The following is a 27,486-nucleotide window of genomic DNA, read 5'->3' as shown; positions in this document are numbered from 1 at the left end:
TTTCGCAAATAGATGGTTAAAATGTAACTACCGCGAGCCGGATGAATGCGTTCATGCATCAATCGCGACCTCGCCAGCGCGGCGCGGCGCGGCGCGGCGCGGCGCCGAGAAGCGCATGACGCCCGTACCGGCGCGGTGTGATTAACACATATCGCGCGGGGCCGAGCGTGTTGCTGAAACAAAGAGAGTTTTACCGGATCCGGGGATTTCGCCCACCGGTTTTGCATGGTCCGAAGATATCCGCGCGAACTCGGTGGACGCGCGAAATCAAAATAACGCGGGCATTGTACGAAATGCCATGAGAAGACACGCACACGCTTCATTGTGATGAGTATTAACGGTGGCTTTATTAAACGGCAATGGGGAGTTGCAAATAAGTACCTAGGCGCATTAATCACGTCACGATTGTAATTGCTAAACAGAATTGTGATTGGTTCGTACACATCCATGACGAAACAGTTATGCTTCTTTGTACGAAAACTATTCACGATCCAAAGCGTACACAAAACACACACACACACACACACACACACACACACACACACACACAGCGTCAAACTTATATAGATTAGGTATAATTGACATAAATTTATCCACAGGCGATTACGCAGTTATCCGGAATACTGCGCTCCATTTTACGTTCATAGTATGATGACACGATAACGGATGATGAAACTTGCCTCCTAATTTCTCAGAGTGACATATATAAACGACAAAACTTTAGCTTTCCTTTTGTTTATTGTTTTAAGAAACTTCAATGTTCACTGATAAGTTTCACTCTATTATTCAGCGTAGGAAAAAAACGTAATGACAATGTAATTGAACCGAACGGATGAGCATAAAATCAATGCAAAAGACTTTAACTTTGTTGTGCTTTATGCCACTCGACTCTATCGTTCCATTTTTTTTTTTTTTCATCCTGATAAGCTCGTGAGTTAATTCTGATATCAGTCTATATCTGCTTCTCGTCTTTCCTTCTCGTACGATAATCGCTGAAATAACTACTGTTCCTGATCGCAATAAAGCGCAGACGATGTCAATACAAATCTGTCGCGATAATCGGAGCACTCATTGTGCGCTCATGCAGCTAAGTACGCGCGTATCGCTCAGTTAAATCGCATATTCGTGATACATCGACAAAGAGTGTTATGGCTGACGTAGCTTCGACTGCAATTTCGCGAGCCAGCGACGCGTGGAGAATAACTGACAATTCTCGGATATTGTACGCGTGATTGAGCCACGAAATTTTTGATGCCGAATTAGCGCATTGATCGCATAGAAAAGTTCATTCACTGAGATGCAGAAAGGCAATTGAAATGATATTGACGAATCGTTGATGGATTCGAAACAATATAGATATGCCAGCGATAATTATATGGAAAATTATACGAGTGAAATTTAATGCAACGTATGATAAGTTATGCGCAGCGTTTCTACATAAAAGTATATAATTATTTAATTAACTATCATTTTTAAATGCAATTTATTTATTATTCAGTTTAACGTACAGAAAATATTGTTTGAGAACATCTTTATTTATTTCATTTCGCGTGAATATAACATCGAGTTGTGTTTAAAAACTTAAAACAATAATATATTATATATAACAATAATATATTATAAAAGTAATGCCTGCATGTGATAAATGCAAAAATAATTTATGATTTCAGCCATTTCCGCTGCTGGATAATAATAAGTATTTCTATAACATATATAAAAATATATATATACTAAAACGGTAGTTTTTATTAAAACTACGTTGTATGTTATCGTTAAAAATATTTAAAATATTTTGCTTGTTACGCAACGTGCTGTAGCTGCCAAAAGGTAGATGTAAACTTGGATCTCGTATAAATTTCCACAGCTTATGTTTCGTTCAAAGTTACGGAATCGTCGATATCATCGACAGTGCAATATTTTAATAAATAATTTGGGGATACAAAACAAATTGCATATAATACGGGAGATTTTAGTTTTTATAGAAATATGTTTCAGATGTATAACGCGACGGTATTCCTTGCGCCCGGTTAGCGTGTCTATTTTATAGCGATATTTCACGCATATCACGCCTATAAATCGTGAAAAATGCGTGATCAATATTAAAACAGTTTTGTACAATTAGCAAGGAAAGAAAGGCGGGAGAAAGGGAGAAAGTCGCGGCTGCGAGAAAGTCGCGAAACCAAAAGTCGGTTATCGACCAAGCCGACTTCCTCATTCACTTTTTTTCGATATTATGCTATCTGCAACACAAACCGCCGGACACAGACCGCCATCAACTGATCGCGAGTTAATGCGTAGCAATTCTCACTCGTTAGCACGTGCGGCATGCAACGATTATTCGCGTGCCGGCCGGGCGCCTCGTAGTCTGAGCCGTATCGAGGCTTTTCTACTGCAAGTAGAAACTTGGCGCTCCGGTTCCCGGTACAGTTTCGCACACGACGTCGGAGAACAATTGGGTCGGAATGGAAATAAGAAGAATTACGTGTAGCGGGGGAATTTAATTAAAGAAACCAACTCAGGGAGCAAGAATTTAATTGGGGTTCTGACAATCCTGCGGGACAGGATGTAAACCGCGAGCTCCTTTGAACCTGATATAATGCGAAATTATTTAAATACGAGAGAGGCTGTCTTCTTATACAATGTTTTTATCAAGGATTTTCTTGATTTTATAATCAAGGGCATCACCTTTTTTGATACGATACATCGACGCGATACATCGCAGTCCGTAAAATGAAACAAATCATTTCCAAAACTTTTGTCACTGCTGTGGCAGCATTTTGTGACTTTTATTGACGCATTTGCAAAACAAACTTGTACCATCATGGAAAGAGTAACCTCACGCGACGACAGGTTGTCGGTTAATTAGCACGTGCAAGCTTGCCGCGGTTTCCTGAATAATTCATGGCACGTTGCGTTTCATTCGTAGAGTACTGAGTTAATCTTCAACGATCATACAGTCACATAGTCAGATGTGTGTATTTTTTTCTGCCAATAAATTGTGTATCATATTATAGTTTGTTATATATCTATATACTAGTTTTGCTTGTTGATCATAAATTGAACAAGATGTTTCAACATAGCACAAATATACAGGTTATATATATATATATATTTTATATATATATATATATGTTATATATATGTTAGTTATGGTAGTTTTATATATTTATATATATATATATATAAAACCAATATAACGCAGTTCAATATATATATATATATATATATATATATATATATATATATATATATATATATATTGAACTGCGAAAGTTGTAACTAAATCAAAACAATTCTGCACAATCCAATATATTGCATTTTATTTAATACGAAATATCTAAGGTGAATTGATTAGATATAACGTATTGATATACGTACGTATTGACACATAGCTTGTGCTTTACCTTTAATTTATGCATATACAATAATTGTTGTATCGATAAATATAGACACTAATGAGACTATGCTTATTATCGCTTTGACATTAGGATTAGAAGCGTTATCGCTATGCTATTAGCTACATCATCACTTTGTGATTACGATATGAAAGTACACGACTGTGCCCGATAAAACGTTTCATGGCAATAATTCAGCGATCATGAATATATGATCATGGTCAACTAAATTATTAAATCGTTCCTGGCATTATTGGATCTGATTTGAGCCTGCAATAATTGATAAAGCTCGTACAGAGAGAATACATTAATTCTAACAAGAGTTCACACATCAAAGCTCTTATCCCCGTTCTTGGCGAATGTCCCTCGGGATTTTGAGGTTTGATACCTCAAATTGTGTTAATATAAATATACACTTACTTATTAAATATGTAAATATACAGTCACATATACAGTCTTTAAACTTTTGGCAAATATTATCTTGATTTATTAATGCATAAATATATGCAATTTATGCATAAATATATTCCATAAAGTACGACAAAAATAGCGATGAGTCTAAAGCTAAATTACGATTAGCTCCAAACACACGAAAATATCAAGGAATATATACTCCGAAACAAAGGTATCGATTTGTATGATATCTTTTGTCGAATATCGCTCGCGCCAGGCATTCACACGTATCCAGACGGGAAATAAAAATAGATGTATCAATTCTTCATAGTCCTGACATTTATAGTTTTTCAACGCTTTTCGCGAGATTTATCGAGGTAAAGAAATTTGCACGGATAATTTTCTGGCCGGCGTTGATGCAAGTGCGGAAATTCTTTCAAATGGAAATAACGTAGTGCGCCATGTTACACATTTCGGACTGCGATTATTCTTTTGCTTAACTTTTGATGTTGGCTCCAGTGTCCTACATATATAATGTAATTGACCTTATTACATAAAGCTCAATTTATTTACATCTCAAAAGTAACTCATAAATTAATCACGTCCATGTACGTTTTAATTTCGTCACTTATGTAATAAATCTTTTTTAATGCAAATTGTCACAAGTCAAATTTGAGTGTTCTTTATTATTTGTTATGTTACACGTGCTTGTAATATGATATACTTGAATCAGAGATATATTTGTACACAATATATTTGTATCACAAATTGTTATTTCTAATTGATGAAAACTTGATACTAGAAATTATCTATCATCCAATACGAAGTTATTTTTTACGGAATCGAAACGGTTTATTGTGTCATGAAACTTTCAACTTGGCGCACAGAGCGCAAGTTCTGAGAGAATTAAATTATGAAAGAATTTATCGATTGGAAAGAAGAAAAAACAACGGGATATATTGTTCATTAAATAAAAACATTATACACAACATCCGAGAAACATGTCGACATGTCGTCGCTTTGCTTGGTCACAGCAAAAGCCACGAGCACCGGTAGCGGAGAAGCAAGCGAAATGTTCCATTATGTATTTGTTGCTACTACTTCTCGACGGCGTTGCAAGATAACGAGGGGCGCGCATCTCTTTCCTCCCCAACTCCCGTTGCCTATCTATCTGCCTGTACCGTGACGAGATCCGGACAATTTTACTCGGCGGGAGAGATACTCGTCGTCACGGTCCGTTGCCATCTTGTTATCTGCCAGAGGCCACGCGAAAAAGGTAACGGGCGAGCGTCGGCGAAGGGTAGAATAGGGACAGGGAGGCGCGGTGGATAAAGAATGAAGATAAAAGTGTCCCCGGTATCGCGGGCGGACGGAAACGCCGGAAAGTTCGGACGAGGAACGCGTAGCTTCGCTAGAACAATAGATCACTTTGCCGGGACACACGATCCGCAGGACAATCCAGGTCCCTAATCGAAATCAGTCGGTTCCTGGCAGCCGCGACGGACGGGCGAGTTAGGAGCATCGTGTCCATGTGTGTGTTTGTGTGTGTGTGTGTGTGTGTGTGTGTGTGTGTGTGTGTGTGTGTGTGTGTGTGTGTGTGTGTGTGTGTGCTCGCGCGTGTGAGGCAAGGATTTATTTACTCGGTACATAAAGCGGCTCAAATGGCGCCAGCAGGTATCGCCATATCAAATTGCTGGCGGCCATCAGAAAGGAATATTCGACGATCCATCGACCGTTCGCATCTTCTCTCCTCGCTTCACACTAAAGTCTTGCTCGCGAAAGTACATATACATTCGAATACAATCGAATTTTGAAACTTTTATTATATACTTTGAAGAACGGTTATTTAATTTTATGAGAATAGTTGAAATTATATAAGATATTTAAGCAAATTTATAATACAAATGTCGAATGTAAAATGTACATTGTTACAGTTATCTTTGAATCTCCATCTACTTGATAATTCTTAAAAGATGTACGCGATATATACATCGAAGTAAAGTACGAGATTGAAATTCTATTCTTATTTTAAATTATTTACGAGGTATATTTCCGGCACAGAGAATGTGCGCGAGCTTCAGTAGCTTTTTCAACGTGGTATACGCGAGGAAAATGAAAATCCGCTTTTTATCCTTCTCTTTATCTGTTTCTTTTTAACTTTCCCGTGCTCAAAGCGAGTTCATCGCGTCGGTCAAGCAAATGCAGACGAGCGTAGTTCCTCCGTTAGTTAATACAGACGCTACATTCGTATGCAACTATTTCTGTAAAGTTGCTCTGAATTATGTATATGCGCTCATGTATAAATATACACGTGGAATATAATTTAAATTGATAGCACTTAAGCAGAGCATTAAATTTAACGTGACTTTTGTACTCATTCGCATTTCATCGTATCAGGATGCACTTCTTAATGCACACATCTCGCGGTACGCTGGCATTCGTTCTCGCAATTTCGCGGTCACATTATCCCGCGGTTGCGAAAGCTCGGCGCGGCTTGCATAATATACAATAAAAACAGATGCCACGCGCGCTTGAAACGTCCATTGTCGCGAAACCCTTTGAGACGCTTGGATGATCGCTTTTACATCTGAGAGAAATTTTGAGCAATAGTCCGACTAAAGATTCACACAGGGAAACTGACAAATTATTAATTTTTCGGAAGCTCTCGCATTCAATGTGAATCGGTTTCTCAAAGGCGACATTATATATAACAAGAATGGAAGTTGAAAACGCGAAAATATAGTTCACATCGTACACATTGAATGTATTAATCAAAATAGCGAACTATGAATTTTGTTCATAAATCACCTTTCCGTTACAATAAATCATACGTGTATTACCTATGTTATGTCTCGATTGTAATAAATTATGCACTTTGAAACCTACATAGTCATGTTTATTAAACTTTATATAAGAGAAATTACTTTTTCTCCTCGTTCAGTGAAAGAAAAAAAGCAATCTAATTCGGCTATGTGGTTTGCGCACTCGAGAAATGCTAATGGAAAACGCGACAGAGGAGAGAGGTGATACCAACTGAATCCAAAATATCACTTTGCATAGCTTACGAAACTATCACGAAAGTATTTAACTAGTTCTGATTCGTTTTGTTAATCCTTTTCGATTTTCGATCGATTTCCTACGGTTGCATCGACGATCTACCACTAGAGGAATTTTAATCGAACCAATACAAAGTTAAAGGTTAAAATCACTTGCTGTGTTTCTCAGGAAAATTTGCAGAAATAATAGCGCTTGTAACTGGAATCTACATAAAAGTACGCAAAACGAATCTCTTTTTGTCTCCAATATTACTCGATCGGACAAACACGATTTTGTCAACTTTCACGAGAGGAATATAGAGCATAAATGGGCAGTATCGCGTTTTGCGTCGTTTGCTTAATACCCTAACTTCGTTTCGACGGTATTCGAGTGTAATCCATAGAAAACATCCGCCGTGATGCTGTCATTGTGACCGTTGGACAACCGCTATTACCTCGCGCTTCTAGCATCGCGAAATACACTCGATCTGGAATAGTATTGCTCGATTCGCATGAGAAATTCTCTATTCGATCCGCGGCATTTTCGCACGGTGTTATCGACAGCGTGAAACTACGGATTGGTCGTTTTAAAGGTGCAAATATCGTATCCCATCATGTCGTAAATCTGCAATAAACTCTATACTTGAGGCCTCTTCGCGCAATGAGAGGAAGGACGGGAGAAGGAGGGGAGAGAGAGAGAGAGAGAGAGAGAGAGAGAGAATAAGAAAGTCAGTATGGTGACGGTGAGTTCGCCGCAAAGTAACGATCTTATTCTTCGTTTATTTCCCGCGCGGACAAAGTCTATCGCGGAGCGTTTCTATGCCTCGAGCTTCTATTGAATTTCCCACGACGTGAATCACGCTGAAGGCAAATCCCCATGGATACGAACATTCATCTCTCACCCTGATTGTCATAATGGATTTTGCGATTATTTATTTGACTTGATCTTTTAAATTTTTTCAACGTTAACAAATTTATCAGGATAATAAAATATAAAGTATCTGACATTAATAGAAAAAAAAAGAGATGAGAATTAAGAGATGGAAATTGCAAGCAAGAACGTACGAAAATTTGCTCAAGAAGCATCTGTTACTTCCGCTTGATAGCAAGTAATAATTGTCTTCCTACTTCTTCATATTCTTCAGCATCTTCTGAGTAAATATTTCTGCGTGCTTTAATAAGCGCGGAATATCGCGTTATAAATCCGTCGAGACTGCAGTACTCGAAATTTCTTCGCGAAGTGAAGAGCAGATGTTTATCTTTCAGAAAGTGGTCTCAGAAAGAAAAGTAACTACCCTTCTTCTCATTTATTTAGGTCTCTCTTTCCTTTAATTTGACTAAATCTCTCTTTTCATCTTATTCTCCTTCTTTCTTTACTTCACGCATAAATTGACAAGTGATCATATAATGCTAATCTTTATTACGTTATTTCTCTCTCTCTCTCTCTCTCTCTCTCTCTCTCTCTCTCTCTCTCTCTCTCTCTCTCTCTCTCTCTCTCCCTCGGATATTCCTCGAAATAAATCATTTATGAGAAACGACGAAATCATACGTTTCGATGCGCAACTATACTCTGATATCGATAAAGTTGAAATTGATTTCGTCGTGTGTGCGAGATGAAAATTCATTACGTCATTTCATCGTGCGACGAGATATCGATGATAATTAATGAAAATTTGACGTTAAACGCGAGGCGCTGCGAAGCTTCGATACCATAGTGGGAACGATCGGACATGATGTCGATTGCGTATTTGTAATATTAAATATTACATTGTACATGTGTGTGTGTGTGTGTGTGTGTGTGTGTGTGTGTGTGTGTGTGTGTGTGTGTGTGTCATATATATATATATATATATATATATATACATCATACATACATACATACATACATACACGCGCGCGCGCGCGTGCGCGTGTGTATGTGTATATATATATATATATATATCAAATGCGATATTTACAAAAAGGCAAAGTGTATGCGTGAAATCAGTTCGTCGCCACAACGTTCCGCTTTGTACTTTGCTCGCGCGGCTAAAGATACCGGATAAAGGCATCGGGGAAACGGAAATGGACTTGCAAAGCGTGCTGCGAAAAGTTGCAAACTTTTACGGCGAAGTAGGCTACCGCTGCCGTAGCCGAATTTAGAAGTGTATCCGTTCACGTTGTACGACGTGAAAGACTTAAAAAAGCACGCACGAGTGCTTCGAAAATTGCGATCCGTATCCGACCAGTCGAAAAACTGGTATCGTGTATATCGCCCATGCACAGTAAACTACGTGCCACATACGGTTGAATTTCTTGCGGGATATATAAAGCAAGTTTAACTTTTCTCCCTTCGCAGATGTATGATCTCTCTATGTGCCACAGAGTACTCGAAAGGTAATTCGATATGCATACCGATCGGTCAATATATCCATAAACGTGTAAAAGAAATAAATTAACATATTACATTATATTCTCACGTGTACGCCAGAAATAAGTATTATTTTAATTTAGAATTAATAGATTAAAGTATTATAGAAAGAGCAACGCGAAAGTTAAACAATTTTACATTTATTACAGCCATTTTATAACTCTTTTTTCTCTATGTTTCGTATGAACGATTTAAATATGTCATCTCACGTTTAAGATTTACTTAATAATTGATGGTTTTTTTTTTAGTTAGCTGACGTGACATATTATTATTTTTTGTGATTGGCCTCATCGATTAGATTCGGAGATATATTCTTACTCGGAGATATATAATTTTGTACCACTGAGGATGATTCAAACTCGAGTCGAGTTGAAACATGTGGAACTTTCTATTAATTGGAACTTCCTACTAATAAATGTAAAGTTAAGATTAAACATATATAATTTACGCTCCGTTCATATTGCTGATTCTCATTGGCTTTATTATCATACACTGTAGTCTTTATTAATTTCCGTAAAAATATGATGATTCAAAATATGGTCAATTAACATGAGATAAGAGCTGACGCTTTATGTTCCATTGGACGGCAGACTTGAATTGCAGGAGACAGTTAATCGCCTCAATTAAATCAAAACTGGCACAGAGTTAACCGTAGTTTCCCACAGTCTGTCGAGATCCCTGAGGATATCATGCATTATGTCCATATATCGGCGGCCAGCGTCAACGTGACGTGGACGTCCTGACAATGACTTGTACCGGATGCCGGCCGATAGCCACGTGACATCCCGTCCTTCCGCTCGAAGGGACGAATGAAGCTTATTCCGGGGTGTGAGCAAGCGATCTCTCGCCAGTTTAATTGGACGATTCCAGAATAGAGAATCGTTTCGGCGTATAAAAGAAACACGTCTCCTTACTTATGTAGAAAGACAGAATGAACGAGATTCTCCGCTGGTAGGCCCGAAATCGGAACGAAACTCGTTCGTGATTTACGAGCATTGTCGTCAGACAATGCTCGTGACGCGAGTACGTCCAAACAAAGCGATCGATTTCTGTATTCGGGTCCCGATACAGTACTCGCGCAGATTACTCAGTTGCGGCTTCATCCGCCGCGTTTCTGAGAAGAAAACTCGGACGGAAGTGACAGTAATAGGCAACTTGTTATAAACGTTTTCGCTGTATTTTCATTCTACGGCGATACCTCTGACGAACGAACGCCTTATATCGCGACGGGCTAATTACCCGAACTTGGAAACTGCATTAATGTGGAAAAGGAGGCAAAGCCGTCTCTCTACGTTATTCCGTGAATTACACGGCAATGCGAAATTTCATTAAAACAAGAGAGTGCATCGTCTCTCTTATCGGATCTTATAATAGGATGACATTAACGAAGATCAAAGTGCACTCGCAGCGAATAAGAATCTCTCGATCTATTTTCTTCGTTTAATTCGCGATCTATCGATACCTCCCTTCTCTCTATCTAATTAGCATTTTCTCTTGGATCCTATAATTAACTACAGAATTCAAAGAATTCTCAGAGTGAAGATACAGCTGCGTTCTAAACGCAAGTTTACATTGTGCTCCGTCATTGTTAACGTAACAATAACGTGATCGTGATATACATTTTTTATTATAATATCTTCCTGGTACCTTCCAGATATATATATATATATATACCTGGAAAATTCAAGATATTTTTCGAGCTTCCAACAATGTTAATTAATATCCGTTTACCTACGTTTATCGACGGCTCGTTATGGTTGCTCGTGTAATTCAAGACGCGGGGAGAAACCCTAACAAATCTTATTGAAACTCGCGAGATTACATCGGCCCGATATCGCGATAATTGCGGCTCGTCGACAAAGATCAGGCATCGGCACTAAAATGGGCATAAAACCACGCGAAAGGTCTTTCGCGTCCGCTTAATTTGCAAGGCATTAACCTTATTATTATGGCGGTAATACGGCCGCGAGTTTGCCGGGAACAACGTGCGGGCCGGGGGAAGGTGGTTGCACGCGAGCAATCTTTACAGCCCTTCTCGGAAATGAAAAGTCGTGTGCCCACCAGTCGCGAGCGCACGACTCTCGTACCTCATTTTTTTTCTCCTTCCTCATGAACCCGTGCTCCTCCTTCCTCCTTTCCTCCTCTCTCCTGCCACTCAACACGCTTCTCTTTTTCTGAGTTTCTCTGCTCACCTTGGCTGGCAGAGCGTTAAGCGTAATTTTTAAAGCAACGAATGGTAAAGATTGCTTCATTCTTAACCATCGACACGACGCAACAGCAAAATGCTTCAGTTGTCGCTTCTAATTGTTTGCACCGTTAATATTTAAAACACAAATCGATTTTATACAAATTCTTAAACTTATTATTTTTATATTTCCTCAAGCAACATTGATCGTCTACGACTGCTAATATCCACTAAACAATAACAACATCTTCAACAGAACAGACGATGAAGAAGATGTTACAAAGTAAATTCGGTTTCCTGAAAGACTGATTACAATAGAAAGATTAGATTTACCCCAAGTTTCTCCGGATGAATCCACGCGCACAAGTACCATCCAGTGTATGTACAAAATACGCCTGCGTATTTGAATGTACGATACACATACGCGTGTATCGATGGATACGTTGCCCCCGATAATTGAAACCCGAAAACATTCTCTGATGAGTCGCATTATTAACCTACATGAAAGCCGAGAGTTCAATTATGCACGATAAGACCATTCAACAGTTAATCAATGCATATTTGGCGGATCAATTACCGAGTAATATGATTTCACGCTTCCCGATGATAGCATTGTGAAGCTATTACATCGTCGGCGAATTACAAGGTAGGAAATTTATTTAGATAGAAATCACGTTTTACAACTTGTTAAAAATAAACTAATGTACTAATTATATGATATAATCAGATATATATGTAAATTAGACACATGCTCAATCTCTAAATAATATTTTTAAATTTATATCGCAATAAAGATATTTTAATAAGAATATTATAGTTATTATAGTTATGTATAGAATATTATATAAACTATTAGATAGAATAATATATAGAATATTATATATAGAAGTATTATAATTGCTATAGTCTATTATAGAAGTATTATAAAAGTATTTTTAATGGCACAAGAGATAAAGCTCCGTTCTATTTAAATTAAAGTTTCTAATTATACATGGAGAACCGCTTCCGCCGAAAATCAGTTTCCTCTTGTGTACTCATGATACACCGCCAACCACTCTCTTTCCTACACGCGAGAAGATTTCTCAAGTGTATTTGAGGTTTCCTCTTAAAGCTGACCTAAATGCGATTAATGAATATATATTTCGACGTCAGAATTGCAGTAACAATTATAGCGAGATACATATGTCAGGAAGATCATCCGATAGTAACTTCCTTATTCATGCATTTTTAATATACTGAACTTTAAAATTGTGAATTTATTCTGCTGGCGGAATTATTAAACGTCAAAAATATTCAAGGACAAGACCGTTACTAAGAAATGACTTTCTATGACCACTCTAAGAGAAAGACCGCATACTAAGAAGCACAGTCGGATAAACGAACTTGGTACATTTTCCGAGGACCATTCGTTCTGCATGTCCCATTGAGCATGGCGCTATTTACCAGATATATAACCAGAGGCGCTCCACTTCGCATAAGGGCAAGTTCCCGGAAGAGGATCGGTTCAACCCCGATCTAGTCCTCGCCAACTGCGCCTCCGGCGGCCTACTTATTCTCGCGAAGGAGATTTCTTAAGCGACGAGAGACCGCGACGACGTAGTACTCCTCCGCGAGTTGCGCGGGGGCCGTTAAAATAGAAAGCGCGACGGCGGTACATTTGCCGGAGACTACCCTACCAGCCAGACTCCCGGAGGGGAGGGAGAGCCGGACGAGTCGAGAGCGAGGGGATGTGGAATGATCTCACGAGGGAGACCAAGTTCCCGGTAAGTAGCCGACCGGCTATACGCGCTCCGACCGTCGGTTTGAACCTGGGAAAGGAGGTCAGGTCAGGTCGGCGCGCGAGAGAACTGGTGCGCCGCCGCTGCCGCTGCCGCCGCCGCCGCCGCCGCCGCCGCCACCGCCACCGCCGCCTCCGTTACAACCGCGCTGTTGAAGCTAGAGCGGATCCTGGAGCGCAGGATTAGATTGCTACAGATGGGATGCGAGAGTCTGGCCGTATCTCGAGAATGCCAATTTGATTTCGGTACGAAACGGCGGAAGACTAGGTCGGAAGACCGTAAAGTATACAACAAACGCTACGGGCGCAACGAACCTCACATCGCGACTGGGAGCTGGTCCGGTCTCTTTCAAATTCCTTCAAGAGGGAATGCGAAAACGTCTGCGTTACATATCTATTTGTCTCTCGATGCGCAGATACGGCATCACTTTGTAATATGTGTAATATTCAAATAACCATTTCGATTCTCTATTTCCGTGAATTGTTGCCGCTCCGGTAATCTGACTGCATCGAGCAAGAGTTCGTATCAATTCGTATTATTGTATCGAGCTTATTTAATTATCGTATCGACGAACAACACAGACATGCGTATAAATTCTGTAGATGAATACCGAGAAACCATTAAAGAAGTACAACTCGTAGGGATATCTCTGAGAGAGAATCTTTCTTTGCCGACTTTGAAGCATGCGAAAAAGATTCGAGAAATAACGAGTTTTGAATCGCCCGCATCGCCGATAAGAGAATCTCGAGAAAAGAGCACGGATACTTCTTATATTTCACTTCAATAACTACGATGTGCTTTACTATAATATTGTATGATGTAATACGAGTTTTCTTCTTTTCATTATTAAATATAAAGGTAGAATTTTCCGCTTTCCCGCAGTATGTCGATAACAAACTTTTTACCTCCTTTAATAATAATAAAGTATAATTATATATTTACTTATTCTAATTACAAATATATCTGAATAATGTAAGATTCACAGATCACAAAAACAATGAGAACAAGAATTTAGAAGATATTTTACTCGAATAAATCGGAAATATGATGCTAAATCATGATATTCTCGAGAAATTATGCTTCAGTCTATTTAGTAATTTATTTCGAACCTTACAAATATATGTTGTTACGTCATTCAATATTACACCAGTAGAAGCCACGCTATTTAATGTGCATAGTCGAATTCTAACTCGGATATATCCTGCATGATCGCGTACTACACCATCGCAATCGCATATCTCCGACGCATCATCCTATTTCCGTACAATTACGAGTAACATTATCTATGGAAATTGCCACTTACTCGCGGATGATGTGCGCAAGGATTAAACTCGGAGTATTCAAACCTTAAATAGCGCACGATCGTTCTGGCAATGGCAGATTTCATCATTAATGCTAGAGAGGGGGAGGGGGTATAACGAAACCGCGGCTTAAGAAACTTTTTTAAATTAGAAGAGGAAGAGAAAAGCGAATGACACGGTATTGGTTAGACGGCAGGGGACAAGAGGGGATGAGAGAGGATTATGATTCCGTAACACGAACAAGGGTGGAGAAGAGAGGGAGAAGGGACGAACCGCGCGGTGGCGCCCGAAACGAAGTCTCTTTAACGATGAAACCGATGAAAGCGGTCTCCTATTAGCATTCTGTATAATCTACTTGCGAGTGCATTCGGGCAAAACGACGTACGAAGCTTTGCAGTTCGGGAGTACTCGCAGCAGTCTTCGAACTGCGGCGAAGAGCCACTTTGTAAGTTGTACCCAGCCAAGGGGTTCCGCGGACTAACTCGCATCGGCCAGAAGTTCGCATTGGTTTGCTGGATTTGTGATTCTAGTGTGCTACCTTTTCAACAAACGCAAGCGTTATTCCCGCGTGTATTTCCGCATGTAATATCGCGTTGCGATTTCAACGCGGCGCGCCGCGTTTACTCCCTGATATTAGCTTCTTGTGACGCTAATTGAATATCTAGCGGTCGAGTACGAACGAGTACCACGATAACAACGGAGCGGCGGACGAAAATTGATATCGAGAGGAAATGGAGGCAACTTTATTTCAAGTACGTTATTCCAATAACGCCTATTCTAATTTCCGTTTATGCAATTAGACGGCGATATGAATAAATAAATGGGAATAAAATAAATGGTGGAGATGACCTTTGCGTAGTCCAATAAAATGGCTGTTGATATCTCTTAATTCTTCTTTACGAGACAAAAACGAGATAAAAATTATCAGAATAATTGAAGCTGTTCCGTTAATAGAGAAAGAAATGCAGTGTTACTCACCGACCACTTCGAGATAACCAATCTGGCTTTTCATGGGATCCGTGTTTATCTGACACATGTACCAGCCTCGATCGGATTCCCGCACTTCCCGTATGTGAAGGAACCACGTTCGATGATCACTGTGAGAAACTGCGATCCTGTGATTTTTTGTGATCACATGGCTCGCTATTGTCAAAATGGTTTGCGTGTCGACGCGCAACCATGCCACCTAAAAAACAAAACCAAAAATGTTCTTATTCTATATGCTACATGTTAATAACGGGATCATACAGATAAATCAATATTAAAACATGCATTAATATTCAACTTATTAATTAACAGTAAATTCGTAATCGGTAACCAATTATATGCGGCAATGTAGATTGAAATAATTATTATACGTCAATATACATTCATTAGACTAATATTAAACTATCTTATGTAATTGCTGCAAATAAATTCACTTTTGTGTTTTATTACTTATCTAATAAATCTATAAAACAGTGAATTTTAATTATTTTTAAACTATGCTTATTTTCTTATCTCTTCGAATTTTCAATATGTGGTCTAATTTAAATAAAATTATAAATAAATAAAATTGTCACATCGTTGTATAAACTTGCTGCAAAATGGTGACCTGCACTATTTTAAAACGGTGTCTTAAAATTTGTACACAACGCGCTCGCGTGGGAATTAAATTAGAGCGCATATTTTATCACAATGAAGTACAGTTATTAATCGTTAACAATAAATATTCGAGATGTGCATCTCGTTAAGGAAAAGAAGAGCTGTCCCTTTTTTTCCGCAAAACGTTCCGCGGCACGGTCGAGACCGACATCCTTTAATTCATAAGTCTCCAGCCGACTTTTGTATTCCAGTTCAACGGACCGGCGATTCTTTTCCCGCCGTCTACCTTTCCACCAGCATTCGCCTTCGGATTATTCCCCCTCGGTTTCCGGTCCGTCCATATCAATTATAATTTTTCACGGCGCGGCCGTTCCGTCGGAGAAATAAAACGCCGCGGGATCATCCGGGCGGCTATTCCGTTATTATATTATTCCAACAGTTTAATGCTCTTTTATTCGCGAGTTATTCGCGCTGCGTCCCGTATAACCAAGTTTCGCAGATAATTGCCCCTGGTTTGTTGCATACTGTTCGCGCCCGGGTAGTCGATCAAGTAATTTATAGTAATTTAGTGAGGCGGGCGTGCGTATCGAACCGCGGTATAAAATAAACCACGATGAATTATGGCGTTATGGAAATTACATATAAGTCACGAAGTTTCGGTAAATTACGGCGAGAGCAACCCAGACTTCTGAAACGCACGACAAGTTCCTTCAGTAATGGGATCTGTGTATGAATCAATGCGGATGATACATCACTGATTAAATGCTTCATTTGTTATTGTCACTTCGTGTAATATTCCGAGTATTATTGCCATCGTGTTCTGTACTGACAAACGGTAAATTAATTAAGAAAATTCTGTGCAACTTTGTTGCACATCGCTGCGCGACTTTTACATTACACCACCGATTATCCACGCGGAGAATCGAAATGGACGTTATTGACATTAAATAAATCGACGAAGCATTCTTAACATTCCTTCGCCACACCATCGTTTACGCCCACGCTGCTCCTGCCGAGTGTAACATTCGATTACGCGATCGGCGCGCTTTCTTTGTGAGGCTCGCGAACGAGGGAGAAGGAAGAAAAAAAAAGAGAGAGAGAGAGAGAGAGGAGGGTTGCTTCCGGCGTTCCGGCTTTCTTCAAAGTAATCATCTCCCTCGACCGACAAAATGCGCGAGTCCGCCCCCGGGGCACCAAACGTCACGTGCATGTCATCCCAGAAATTATAACGTGAACGGTATCCTCGAGAATAAATGTTTGCGCACTGAAATAGCAATTCCATTAGCCCGCGCCTTTGAAGATAGGGAATGCAACGGGTGCTGCGGGCGCGCGAATATTACTAACATCATGAGAACGCGGCCGTCCGGCGTAACGCCGCGAACGTAACGCGCATAACATTCGCAAAAGGCGGACAAGAAAGTTACACACAAATGCGCGGACCGACAAAATGCAACCACTTCACTTGCCCCGTCGCGTGAATAGCTTTCATCTGGGCTTTTCGACCGTGGAATCAGATTTTTCTTAACGGTTCGATTTGCTGGACGCGCGTGATGAAATCCGGATGGCTGGCTGACTGGCTGGCTCGTATGCGGATCGCGGATTTGCTCATTGATGTGCTTACTCGTGCGATCGTAATTTTAATGATTTGCCCTTTCGCTGCTTCGAGACTGAATAAATATCGCATCGAAGATATTACGCGTTGCCAGCAGCGCTCAGATACCTTTTACAGGGCACTAGACTATGATATTTTATTTATCACTCCACGTGGCTGATACACGGCCGATGTTAGGATGTCATCTAAAAGGCAAGTGATACTTTATCACTCAAAAAGCATGAAAAGAAAGGAAAAGATGGCTTTTATCTGTGATAAAAAACTTATATATTCCATCAATATAAAAGTTGCAAGAAAATACTCGCGAGAGGAACTTTTTTTCTCAGTAAAATAAAATAAAAAAAAAAAAAAGAAGAAAAAAATACATGCGTTGAAATTCTTATCGCAATTATCTGTGATAATTGTGTAATTACATTGTTATATTCGTGGTCGGTTAAATATTAAAATGCTATTAAGAAAAAAGGGATTGCAGATGGAGAATTTAAAAGGATTCCTCTGTTAAATCTTCATACGCTTTAATAATTAAATTCTATTTTTATCAAAATTTTTTCAAAAAAATTATACTTAATTCTCTCTTCTTTTGGAAAAAGATCAATGTTAACAAAATAATAATTCATTTATTTATAAAAACATACTGAAAGATGATAGAATAAGTTAACGATAAATACGTCGTATTAATCTGGAAGATCTCGAGAACGAAAGGATCACGGAGCTTCATTAACGAACCGTCTCTCAGCCGTCCGTCGACCTTTAATCCCACATTCGACGCGTCGATTACTCGGTTAATTATCTCAGATGACGTTGCTTCAAAGTCACTGGTGGGACGGAAAGTGCAGAGAGGGTGAGCGAGGGAGAAAGGGAGGGAGGAGATTCGAGAACACGTGCGTCTAGTACGGGCGACTCTCGGATGCAGATATCAAACCAGGCGCCTGTAAATCTGCCAGGGACCGGTGTGAAACGCTGGATGGTTGGATTAGGAGAGGAGGTAGAGGTCGAGGACTGGTCGACCACCTAGTCGGAAGCACCGCCATGAACTATTGCATTTGATATCCACACCGATGAATGGAAACGTTGAGCGCCCTGTCCAGCGTGGTGCCGCCATCTCTGACCACGATGAACGTGAATGCAGGTATAATGCCCCCGTCGTGCTTCCGCCGACTATGATAACCAAGTATTTACGGCCGCGACCATCGCGCGAGTTTCTGTAATTTACGGAGACTCCGAGAACCCGGCCCGCGTCGGCGACTATGTGTCACACTCCGCGCCTTCCTCGCACGAGTATCACGAGGCTTTTCTGGGCGAAAGGCCGATAATAAAGCAATGGCAGGCGTCACAAAATTTTCGAACCTCTTATCGCGCGATTCTCTGAGAAATCTTTCAAGAGATTTAACAGTGATCTTGCAAGTGTGAGCTCAGTGCAATTTTCTTTTTCTTTTTTTAGCAAACAATCCTTTAGCTTTTAACTCTATAGAATACGTCGTTTATCACGTTTCTAATAATACCGCTAATAACATCAGTACGACTCCCAGTACAACCACGATCCTGGTAAAACCTAAAGGATCTAGATGTTCGTACACCGGCCGTATACACAGGTGCATCCGGCGTAACTTGTTTCGCGCGACGGCTCTCCCGACTTTCCCGACTGGTCCGCGACGTGCACCAGGAAACATTCGGCTCAATTTCTACTTCTCAATTTCCGGCTTCCTCCGAGTTGCTTCCTCTCCGCGGCCCATTCGCTCGCCGTTTCTCAAACGGTGGCATTCGAAGTTTTTGACAGGTCGGCTCGGACGGGAACGTAAGCAGAGATTTCAACAAACTTTTGCTCGCGTGAGCGTGGTCGTGATCTTACGGTCGTCCGCAATTGCCGGAGACCAGACTCGTCATGAGAGAGAGTCAAGATTAGACTAGACTCATAAGATTAACTTTCAAGAAATATATATGTGACTGACGAGTGCGTAGCAGCGACGACGACGGCGACAACAGTTCGAAAAGGCGCATATACGAGTTTTATGACTTTACACGAGAAGTCCATCTTGGATCGTATATTTTCTCACCTTCCTGAGACATTCAGGCCGCGTGGCAGAAAACCCTGTGGCGCGTGCACCTTAAATCAGTGCCAACCTTTGATTAGTTACGGTTGCACGATTTTATAAACCCTCGAACAGGACACAAATCGCGAGTGAATTTTTATTGCGTTTGCCCTTTGTTGCGTTCTTTCCATTTTTATTATGACTGGTAACTCTGAATATCGAAAAGCTGCATGCAAGAGAGAATCGGTAATCGATAGATATTACTCGTAAACATTACCACTTTGACTTCTCGCTGCTACCACAAAGTACAAACCTTTCTCGGTAAAATTTTTTTTTTTTAATTAATTCCTTTGCACCAGTAAGGATAAAGGCTTTAATAATTTTGGGCACTAACGCGCAATACCATATTTCGATGTAAAATAAGTTTCAAAAATTTTTCCATTTCGGCACGAGAAAAAGCAAGCTTAATGGAAATTTTCAAATCACACGTAAAGAACAAAGGATTTTGAGCTAGGTTTGAACCCTTGTAATCTCCTGGTAACAACCCGTCGTAAATTCGCGTCTTCATGCGAACGCAGCGAGATGTTGTGCATACACACGCGCGCAAATCCGTAATGCGAGTCAAACGAAATGAAGCCAAAGCAATTTCGAAATTCAGGCTTCTTGCTCTCTTGCGGAATATTAACTAAGCCCGCGTGCAAACAGGCACTGCGGCGATTTCGCAGCCCGATATAATTTCGAACGGAATTGAATTCCAATACGCCACTTTCCCATCCGCCGTTATGAGAACGACGGTTTTTTTTTCTCTCTCGTTGGGTCTTACCGCGAGCGCGGATAATCGGCTCGAACGACGGAAATGCATTCTACAACGATGCACTTCGGGGGATCGGGATTTCATCACCGTTAGCAGACGTTCCGCCTCGTTCCCGGGGCCGCATTGAAATAAAGTTAGCGAAACGCTAACCACCGTCGGGCCACCGCAGCCATCCCCCCCGCCCCTCCCGGACGCCGAGTGCTCTCCCGCAACTCTCCGGCTCACTTTTACCCAGAGTAAAGTCTCTTCAAGATACGGCTCTTCTATACGATGCGATACGAAGTTATTTCGATCTCGACGGTGACTTCGTTAGGATCGAATAAGCACCAAACTGGCACGTGATTCGTAAATACGAAATTTGATTTGATAGAACATACGATGCATACATTTCTCATTAACACGTTACCGTGCGCCCGTTATTTTCGTGCGCTATTTCTATTTTCCGAGTTCTCGCGGGTCTTATTTAAACGGCATTGAGAAATTAATGAAAATCCGAATCATCGCGTTCACGTTCAGTTCTCTTTTCGAAATTGACGTCACGTCGCTTTAAAAATGTACGCATCTAAGCCTGCACGAGAATTCGGGAGAAGGCCGAATAGATAAGTCACGTGGAAAACCGGTAGTTCCAAGCGGCCGGAAGAACGAGCCAACGAAACGGCCGACGAAACGTATCTGGTTGGTGCGCAATTGGCGCAAGAGGTTAGCACGCGAGATACAGTAACTCGGCATAATGATAGGGATATTAAGGTAATTAAGGTCTCCAAAGTAATCGACGGATGTTGCAGCATTAGATATACGATTCCCCGAGGGGATTCTCTCCTCGAAATGTCAGTATGAAATGTCATACATGTGCGATTCCGGTAGATTGCTCACCTATATGCCCTTACAAGCTGTTCGATACCACTCTCTAAAACTCTGTCTCTTTGTTTCGCTTATCCGCAAAGGGATAAAGTTCAAACTTAATTGCGCCGCTAATGCGCGAGCTAAATACATGACGCGGACAACGAGACACCCTTCTCTCTTCTTTCTCGGTAAAATCTGTGGCATATTTTTAACTTGGGTCGGAAACTTCTCTCTCCGCCTTTCGGCGGCTAGAAGAGAGAAGGCTAGCTTTGCAAACTTTAATTAATATTGCGATACAACTTTGCGTTTTTCTTTTAGAGTGCAATTTTAAGTTGACAGCGCAATTTAATGGATGTAAATGTCACGAGCGTGATTATTATTCGTAATTATTTAAATGGAGGGGCCATGCCGTGTAATATCTTCTACGACATAAAACATTGCATTGTCGAATCAACTTTTAGGCAATCTTTGATTCCTAGTTTATACGCGAAAGGTCGAGGATTACATCCTAATCGTCCCGCTAATGCACGATCTAAATGGATATTTGTCCCGCGGGTATCCGAAAGAAGACCGCAACAATGCGGGAACGGCAAACAACATTGGATTCCCTGTGTTCCAAATCTCTGTAGCAATTATGCAGCAAATTGTGCCGCCTGTAGCAACGCACTATTAGCTACGGTAGAGATTAGACACGTTTACGTTTTTGCTAAAAGAGCTTAATTAATCGAAATGGAAGCAAAGGCAGATGCATTTTACAAAAGGCACACCTACCTTTGGCAAAATTATGCGCAATAATGATTGGATGTAATACACACGTCTGTCAACGCGCGATAAACGTTGCCATAATTTTGCACATCCCGTAATTTGCATTAAACCATATATTCATCCGATGATATTCAATTTGGTTAAGTCTACTGACTGATTAATCCAGTATAAATGTGATGCGTATATTACAGGCGACTGCACTCATTTCTGATGCGAAAAGAGCACGAAGGATCGGAATTAAATAAAATAAGTAATCGAGTATGATTAATCGAGTAACGAATAGTCGACTCTTTAATTTCATAACGTTGACTTTATCTATTGATGTCGCATCAGTCTCGTTTCTTTTTCGTCTATGGCTCGGTTCTTTAATTAACAACAATTATATAATTTAATGTCACGGTATTCTCAGTTATGTTCCGCTCAAAAGAATTGGAATCTGATCGTTCTAGCAATCTATGTCCCAAATGCATATCGATCTGACGAGTGTCGCGATTGTCGGGAGATTTACATTTTCTTTGCTCGATCTCTTCGCCAGTTAAATTACAATGCGAGGTCTGTCAAAACTGCGAAATAATCCTGCAAACGTTTCTCTATCATTGTCATCAAATTTCGTCGCGAAATATTTCACAAACGCGAATCTTATGAACCTTCAGAGGATGCTCTAAAGTCCAACATCATTCCTCTGTGCCCTTTTACACTCATTATACGACATGCCGTAGACTAAAGGCAAGGCTAACTGCCACGTTAATTCTCTATCTAAATGCATATTTACTTCATGAATATCGGTCTAATATCGACTGCGAGCGGCAGTCACAAAATTTCTCGACTTCGCGAACGAAATGGCCATAAATAGTATAGTATGCCATGCGCTATCCACCTTCAACCCTCAAGCTTTCGTAATAGACAATATACGTCCGTGCAGTTTTACATTTACTTTAATGCCAATAAAACAAGATCAAAAATTGCTCCTTCTTTCATATTATTATAACAAGATTAGTCCAATAACACTGTAAAATTCATTAGACTATTACATCGGTCATATTATTGCATTGAGACAGAGTGAAAAATTCTACATTATTTCTTCTTTATCAATCGTGTTTGTTTTTTAATTAGCGAGATCGATTATACATTTACAAGGTTGCTAGGAGTTACCGGGCTTGTGCCCTGTCACGGTTGAGAACAACCAGGGATCCGAAGGGGCTCGTCTCATAAAACTTTTAACTTCATCAGCTATTCATTTAAGCAACTTAGTACATTTTACGAATTAATGCAATTTTTCATGTATCAAACATTGGGTTTTGGGTTACCTTTGTACTGCTCAGTTACGAAAAACAAAAAACGAAAATGGATATTAATGAAATATGCCACAACTTTTCGCAGCTAACAGATATAAATTCAGATACAAATTGTGAAATATTAAGATACGAGGAAGTTACATGCGCACGGCGTTAACGGTAGCCATATTTTTCACGGCAAAAATAAGCGAGGATAAGTGCCTTCGTTTACCGCTGTTTTTCGCCGATTCCCGATTACGATTGGACAGCTGAAACAAATAGAATCGGGGCTCAGCCAAGTACACCGGTACATTCGGGCAGTTACAGAGTTAATAGTTTGTGGATTTAATCCGGCGAATCCAGTCACCATTATATAATGGCACGGTAGATCGTTCCGGAGAAATGGTTGAATCGAGTGAGAGAGTCCCGGATTAGCGGATGCATCAGTGCTTACAGAGGACCATGATTAATCCAGCCCTATGGCCCGAAAGCCGATGAGTCGGGGCGGCCTGCAGGTAGACGAAGCGGAACGCGGAGACGGCGGTGTTTGCGAATTCAGATTGATCCGCGACTGCCAGATGCAACTCCTCTCAACGACGTGTAAATTCGCTTCACTGTCGTCGGAATATAAATCGTCGGTGAAATGAGTACGAGGCGAGAAGTACGGTGAAGAAATACCACGATCGCGCAATCCTAAGCGCGATCAATTAAACCATCGACTCATCGGAAGAATCGGATCACATCGTCGGAGACATCGATTGCTGAACGTTATCGTAATGAAGATTCATTATCCGTCGTTAAAGAGTAAAGCGCTGAATGAGCAATGAGCGTGTTATATCTAATACTTAGGTGCACTCCGCACATCGGATCCGCACTCGATCCATTCCAAGTAGTTATTTCAAGTATCAGACGCTGCGCGTGGTTAAATTCGCGATTTTCCGATAATTAATTACACACTTAATTATGCCAGAGGCGGCGCAATTAGTTAATAGTCATCCAGTTATTTTAATAAAATTAACTTGTGTTCGCGACTGGATCTGTCTGGATTTGTTGGATTTTTCTTCGGTATACATTTCGATTCATAATTACAGCTGAGTCATAAACGACGATCGAAAGCGGCGATAGTGGGAGCCAAATGGTAATTGGCTACGCGACTTTGAGTCCAGTCAGGCATTAGTTAACGAGCCACGGTTATTCCACGAACCGAGGAACCGTGTTCGAATGCGCGGGCCAAAACTTCGCAATTAAAATCCAAGCGGAGCTGATAGCTCTCGGTCGAAACTATAATCTTGAGAAGACTATGCTCAATCACCCGGTCAACCCACTATTATATCCTCAGGCTATAACTTAGTCCTGCTTTCACGATGAACACCTATTATAGTGGGGCTATACTGGAACTAGATGCCCCAGTTATGTCGCGCAACCTGTCGAATGTACGACTGACCGAAAAGATATAATTGTTTCAAAATAATAATAATTTGCAAATTTCTATTAAATTAAAAATCTCTAGCAAAATAGATTCTAATACGTTCAATAGACTGAATAGAAAATGGCAACATTGAGAAAGTTGAATTCATTTCTTTGTTACGACAAACTGATCACGATAAACGATAAGTGCATATTAGCTGCAAAGCTGTAAGTACATATGTATTTATGATTGACAGCAGCGAATATCCAGTACGTTTGACGAGAACGAAAGCTCGAGACGGAAAGCTCGACGCACGTGCGAATATCACCTGGAGAAGTAAAAGAATTAATGTCCACGGCGTGTACTACGTGCAAAACCTACGGAGAGACGAGCGTCCCGGAGAGGCGTCGTTATCTCCGCATCGTGACGATTCAAGCCTTCCGGCATAGCTGCGGCTGTTATCCGTCATCTTAATGCATAGCCGGAACACCATGCGACGCACCACCGGCTTATAAACGACGCGATTATTCCGCCCTTTCCCACCCATCGAACCCCCTATCTCTCTCCCTATGGCCAACACCACGTCGTCCCCCACGTAAGAGCAATGTCGGCCATGGACGGGTCCGCGTGGTCTCTATAAATGCATCGATTTGAATTTCATGTCGAGCGAGCCGGGGCAGGATGAATAGTTTTCAATACCTTTCCTCTTGTCGATCCTTTCCGATTCCAGCGCGCTGTTCATCGTGTATAAATCTTTCTTCGCTCTCGCAGATGCCGCTATTCTTCGAATTCTGTAATAACTGTGTTTCTACGTTTACCGTAAGAAGCGACTGCGCGCAAATACATAAGTCATTTAAAGATGTATATGTATCTGAAATAAGATCGATTACTGAGAAGAATTTTTATTTAGAATACAATTTGCTAACTAAAAGTAATAATTACGGTTACGTCGAATTATTTTACATTGTGATCGACAATTAGAAGCCGAATAACCTATATCGTCCTTTAATTAAGCAACCCTCAATTAATTCTCGATTGATGGAATGTTATTCAAACGTTGCAGAAGCCGCAGTGCGAACGGCAGATAGGTACATTCAGTTGCAATTCAAATAGCATCATGTATGAAATAATTGCTGCGATATTGCTTTTAAGTGGTAAGCAGAAAGATAGAACGTTTAAAAGTTATGTTATTTAACAAAAATAATAAAATTTCTATGTAAATAGCGTCATATAGATACGCTAGATATTATTATTCGAGTAGTAGAATATTATTATTCAATTCTTATCTGTATGTAGCACTTGTTATTGCCTTAATGCAAAATGATATTAATAATTATGCTAAGGACGACACCGCAAATGATCGATAATAATAGTGTGGATATCGTTACGTGAGATGTAAAGCGCAATAACCGTTTAGTGTAAGTTAAATGTGTCCAACGAATTTGTGCCCAGAATATCAAGCTTGTGGTTTTCATATGAGTACCTTGCATGTCGCGGTTATCTTTACGAGCTCTTTAAATTGTGTCAATTTGTGTAACATAAATAAAATTTATTTATATCTTACGTATACATATAATCCATCATTTTTTCATTATAATATAGCTTTTCGCTATAACGTAATAAAAATAAAAATAATAAAGAGTAACCTAATGTACCAAGTGCTTTTCATAAGACCTTGTCAAAAGCATTCCTTCGTCAACATTTTTCAGCAATTATAATTCATTGTACAGCCCGTAATACAAGTACCATTTAATGTGAATAAAATAGCAAGCACTTTCATTACAATTCACAAAGCTAATTTTCTATTGTTTGAGACGCCTTTTTGCTTACATTGCAATAGCACTTTTTTCTTCGCAACTTATTGGTCGCGTCCTATTGTTTTACTGCCTTCGAATGCCAAACAAATGTATGCTCAGAAAAATTTCTCGCACAAAGCTTATTTATATCCTAACTTTGCGCACATCCAACCAGAAAACGGATAAAAATGTAACCTTTTATTCTAATGAGAGTTTATGCGCGAACTTTGCACGACAGTTACAGTAAATTTGCGAAAAGTTGGTGCAATGCATATCCGTTGAAAATATTAAATATTATATATCTATGTGATAATTTTGACGTTTACTTGATAAAATTCAGATTCTAGCTCATGATAACTGAACCAGAAAAAAATAAAAAGTTAATTTTAGCTCTACATCAATATTTACAATTAATATTTACGTAATTTACAATTATAAAAAAATAGATATTAGAATATTTTTTCATTTTTTTAAAGATAAATGTTGCACTAGATTTTATTTAGTATATTTGAGTTATATTATTAACCATTCGAGTATTTACAGTTCCATTACTTGAGCCCCTTAATTGAAAGAAGAGGTTAAAGAACTGATGGAGCAACCGATCCTTGGAACAGAAACTTTATCGAATTCCTTCTTCCTGTTCCTATTTCACGCGGTTTTCATTCCATAATTAGTACTTCGCAAAAGCCATTACCTACATAATATCGTCGCTAAACCCACTCTAACTGATGACAGCTGAACCGGAATTGTGAATAAGGACTGAATAAGATCGTTCTAGCTTGTACTTGATGAGTATTCATTTTTATACCTCTCTACGTAATTTTACTAATTAATTAACTAATTGCTTCGACTGTGCAGGAGGA

The 27,486-nt window shown here is 40.0% G+C and overlaps 1 protein-coding gene across 3 annotated transcripts in view; it reads right to left on the bottom strand.

Annotated features, from left to right (window-relative positions):
• LOC105428791 (neurotrimin) overlaps positions 1–27,486 on the bottom strand; it is a 148,362-nt gene that overhangs the window by 26,197 nt on the left and 94,679 nt on the right. For all 3 annotated transcript variants that reach the window (XM_089074999.1, XM_089075000.1, XM_089074998.1), the window contains exon 3: positions 15,476–15,683. In XM_089074999.1, coding sequence (XP_088931125.1) covers positions 15,476–15,683 — 208 coding nt within the window. The remainder of the gene's footprint in view (positions 1–15,475; positions 15,684–27,486) is intronic.

The sequence above is a fragment of the Pogonomyrmex barbatus genome, unplaced genomic scaffold (assembly GCF_055798465.1).
Source record: "Pogonomyrmex barbatus isolate J1 unplaced genomic scaffold, ASM5579846v1 scaffold18, whole genome shotgun sequence".
NCBI classification, from domain to species: Eukaryota; Metazoa; Arthropoda; class Insecta; order Hymenoptera; family Formicidae; genus Pogonomyrmex; species Pogonomyrmex barbatus.
Note: the sequence above shows the minus strand (reverse complement) of the source record. Positions and strands in the feature narration are given on the sequence as shown.